At 59.7% G+C, this 3336-nt stretch overlaps 1 protein-coding gene across 1 annotated transcript in view; it reads right to left on the minus strand.

Annotated features, from left to right (window-relative positions):
- Window positions 1–2216, minus strand: part of LOC104622016 (carbonic anhydrase 9-like) — a gene marked incomplete at its 3' end in the record, with an annotated part of 7734 nt that extends 5518 nt beyond the window's left edge. Inside the window, exons 1-2 of the mRNA XM_010288666.1 lie at window positions 2180–2216; window positions 886–915 (exon numbers count right to left, since the gene is read on the minus strand). Of these exons, the coding sequence (XP_010286968.1) occupies window positions 886–915; window positions 2180–2216 (67 nt within the window). The remainder of the gene's footprint in view (window positions 1–885; window positions 916–2179) is intronic.
- Between the last annotated feature and the right edge of the window lie 1120 nt (window positions 2217–3336).

Genomic DNA, 3336 nt, shown 5'->3' on the forward strand with positions numbered 1-3336 from the left:
CTGGCCCCCCCCGCCCCACCCGCGCTGCTACTCCAGCGAGGTGCCACAGTGCCACCGGGATCACACGAGCCCACGGCCACAGGCCTGATGGGTTCCCAGCTGTTAACGGCACCAGTACAGCCCTGCAAAGGGCTGGCTCACGTGGCTGGGGTGGCTGCTTAAATTAGCACTTCTCCCCAGTGCCGTAGCTGGGATAAGCACAGCTGATGCCCCAGAAACCTTCCCTTGCACTGCAGGGGGCTGCTTCTAGCACGTCTTGGGCCAGTGCAAACCCAGACTTGTCCCCAGCCCAGCCCCTCACCGGACCCCCATAAAGATGGGCATTAGCAGCTCCAAGCCAGCCCCTGGTGCTGAGCAGTGATGGTGCTGGGGCTTGGCCCACCACCACAGTAGGAACAGGAGCGTTTGTGCTAGCACTGCAGTGATGCCCATTAAGGATGCGGTGGAGAAGCCCCCCAAACCATGATGGGAGGGCAGGGCTAGGCAGGATGAGGAGAGAGGGTGGCAGAGGACAGAGGAGAAGACACAAACTAATCCCTGGGCAGGTCAAAGTCCCAGCATGGGCTGCAAGTCCAGCATGGAGAGCCCAGTCTGCTTCCCTGCTTAGAACAGGATCAGGGGAGCTCCTGTTCAGGGAGGAGCCCTGCCCCGAGGGGCATCCCCATACACCCAGGGGGCTGGGGAAACCCTCGGCAGAGCCACTGCTTCCTGCTCAAATCAGAGCAACACCTGGCTCTTCAGCCCAGCTGTGCCCAGGTTCGGGCAGGAGGGAGGGGTGAGCTATAGAGTGCGCACAGGAGCCCTGTAATCATTAACCACAGCTGGCTCAAGCACAGGGTCTGCCGGGTGGTAGGAAAAAAGCAGGAGTAACTGCAGGGTATTTACCTTCATAGCTCCAGTGACTGTGGCCAGGACCTTGAGGGGAAAAAAAAAAAAAACCCTACATGAATGGAAGGGAAAGGTTGTCAGCAAACACACCTCTGCCAGGCAGCAGATCTCTGGGCTCCCACTGCCTTTGATCCCCCTCCCCGCCTTCGCTTTCCCACTCCTTCCCCTGCCCCGGGAGGGCGATGGTCCCAGAGGGCACTGCCTCCCCCCGAGCAGGGCCAGGTCTCCCGCAGCTGTCGGCCAGAGGGAAAACCCCAGGGCTTGATGCTTTGTTATCATCCTTATAATGGAAAGAATCAGAGATACTGGCTTGAAGCAGAGATACGGCCTTCCGTCACTGAGCAGCTGAACCAGTGCTCTTGCAGCTGCTCCGGAGCAGCCAAAACCTCCCACCGTCCCAAGACAAAGGACTTAATGAGGCAGGTCTGCAGCTTCCCTGCTCAGGTTCTGTAAGTAAAAACAACCAGGGAAGCGGCTGTCCTGCTGGCACTCCTGTGATGCTGAGGTGCTGGAGGGGATGTGGGGAAGAGCAGCTCCCACACCATGAGGACTTCGGGCAGCGAGCTGCATTGCACCTCACAGACACCCTCCTCCCACCAGGGAAAGCAACCCTGGGATGCAGAGCAGAGGAATCAAACGAGCACCAAAAACTTGTCTTCCTCATCAGCGTGTGCCCATGCCACGGGGGCAGACTGCCACAGGAACATGTGCCAGACCAAACGTCCCTGCCCCAACTCACCTGACCACACAAACTCCCACGCAGAGCTGCATGAGGCTCCTATCGGACACAAACCCTTTCCCCAGGAAAAGTAGGGGGGCGGATGGGGGAGCCCATGCCAGGACCTCTGCATGTCCCATGTCACCCGTGGGCCACACAGTGGCCATGGCAGGGCAGGATGTGCCCCGGTGTGTGCTGAGCTGCCCACAGCTGGGGGTGTGATGGTGTGCAGATCTAGAGGGAGCGAAGACCTCCTGGGTCAGGTCGTGAGGGCACTGCAGAGCTGCACACGCCGCCCCTCACACCATCACTCTCCTCCAGAGCTGTCAGCAAAGCCCAGGCTCCTGGCACGTCACTGGAGCTGGCCTTAGAGGTGCCCCAGAGCCTCTTTGCAGATGCTCCCGACCAAACACCTTGGTGATCACCATCCCTTCTGCATGCAATCGGTTCCAGGCAACAAGATGCAGGGCTTGGATTTGTCCCAAGTAGAGAAATGTGGCCCATAAGGATTATGCCCCTGCCCTGACTAGCACGACAGGCAATTCATGGGCTCCTCCTCTGACTTGTCCTTACCAGCATGGTCATCGTTGCAGACAGACTGTTGGCACATCGCAGCCCATGAGGGCAGGAGCGGTGGCTGCTAGGTTGGGACAGGCTTAGGGCAAAGGGGTGTATGCACCCATTAGCAAGGGCAGCATCTACACCCGCTTCCATCAGCTCCCCAGGGTGCCAGGATGCGGAGGAGCATTTAGCAGGTGCAGTCCAGCCCCGATACCATCTCTGTCCCTTGGTGGGGCTAAACATCTGCCAGCCTGGCTGGGACACAGGAGGGTCTCAGCAGGCGCTGCTGCGGTCCCCATCCCTGCCACTGACAACAGCTATCGACAGCCACGTGCTATTAATAGAAGCAGATTCCAGCTCAGGGGTGAGAAAGGAAGAGGCACACTTTCCCAGGCCCAGATGTCCTATGTGAGGCCCCAAGCCCAGCAGGATCCTGCCCCCCTCTCAGCGAGGAGCCAGACATGGGAGCTGCCAGGGGCCTTTGGTGCAGCTGCTGCCCTGAGGAGCAGACGGCCATGGCAAAACCCGGCTGGGAAGGGCTGGAGGCTGCTTAGGGGCACCAGGAGTCACAGAGATGGGACCAGCCCTCGGGGTTCCCTCCAGCATCTCCAGTGATGGATCTCTGCGGAGCTTCTAACACTCCAGAGCGATGCTCAAGAGTCGCTTGCCCAGGCACAGGGTACTCCCAAAGGCTTATGAAGAAGGGGCAGCAAGCAGAGGGCTGGGCAAGCCACAGCTCTCCGTGTCAGGCAGGAATACCTGTCCCGGGACAGGCTGCAGTACCCTCTCCATGCCTGGGATGCACCCAGTTGTGCTGCAGCAAGCCAAGATTCATCCTGCCTGCCTTGCTCACACAAAGGTAACCTGCTCTCTGGACACCGATTGTGCACCAAAATCTGGAGTACACTGACCCTCCTCTGGAAAAACACCCTATCTTCCCCCACCCTATCCTGTAGTCTCCTGCCCCACCTGGGTCTACCATCCGCATGCGGCAATCATGGCTCACACACGAGAGTCACGTTTGCTGCTTCCTGGGCAGGATTCCCCCCCTGTGGCACAAGGGTGCCTGTCAGCACGGGAAGCCCCCCCGAGAGGCACTGGGGCAGTCCTGGCACAGGTAAGGCACAGCAGCCCAGGACTGGCATGTGGTGCCTTGGCTCGCTGCACAC

Source organism: Phaethon lepturus, unplaced genomic scaffold, assembly GCF_000687285.1.
Source record: "Phaethon lepturus isolate BGI_N335 unplaced genomic scaffold, ASM68728v1 scaffold18296, whole genome shotgun sequence".
NCBI classification, from domain to species: Eukaryota; Metazoa; Chordata; class Aves; order Phaethontiformes; family Phaethontidae; genus Phaethon; species Phaethon lepturus.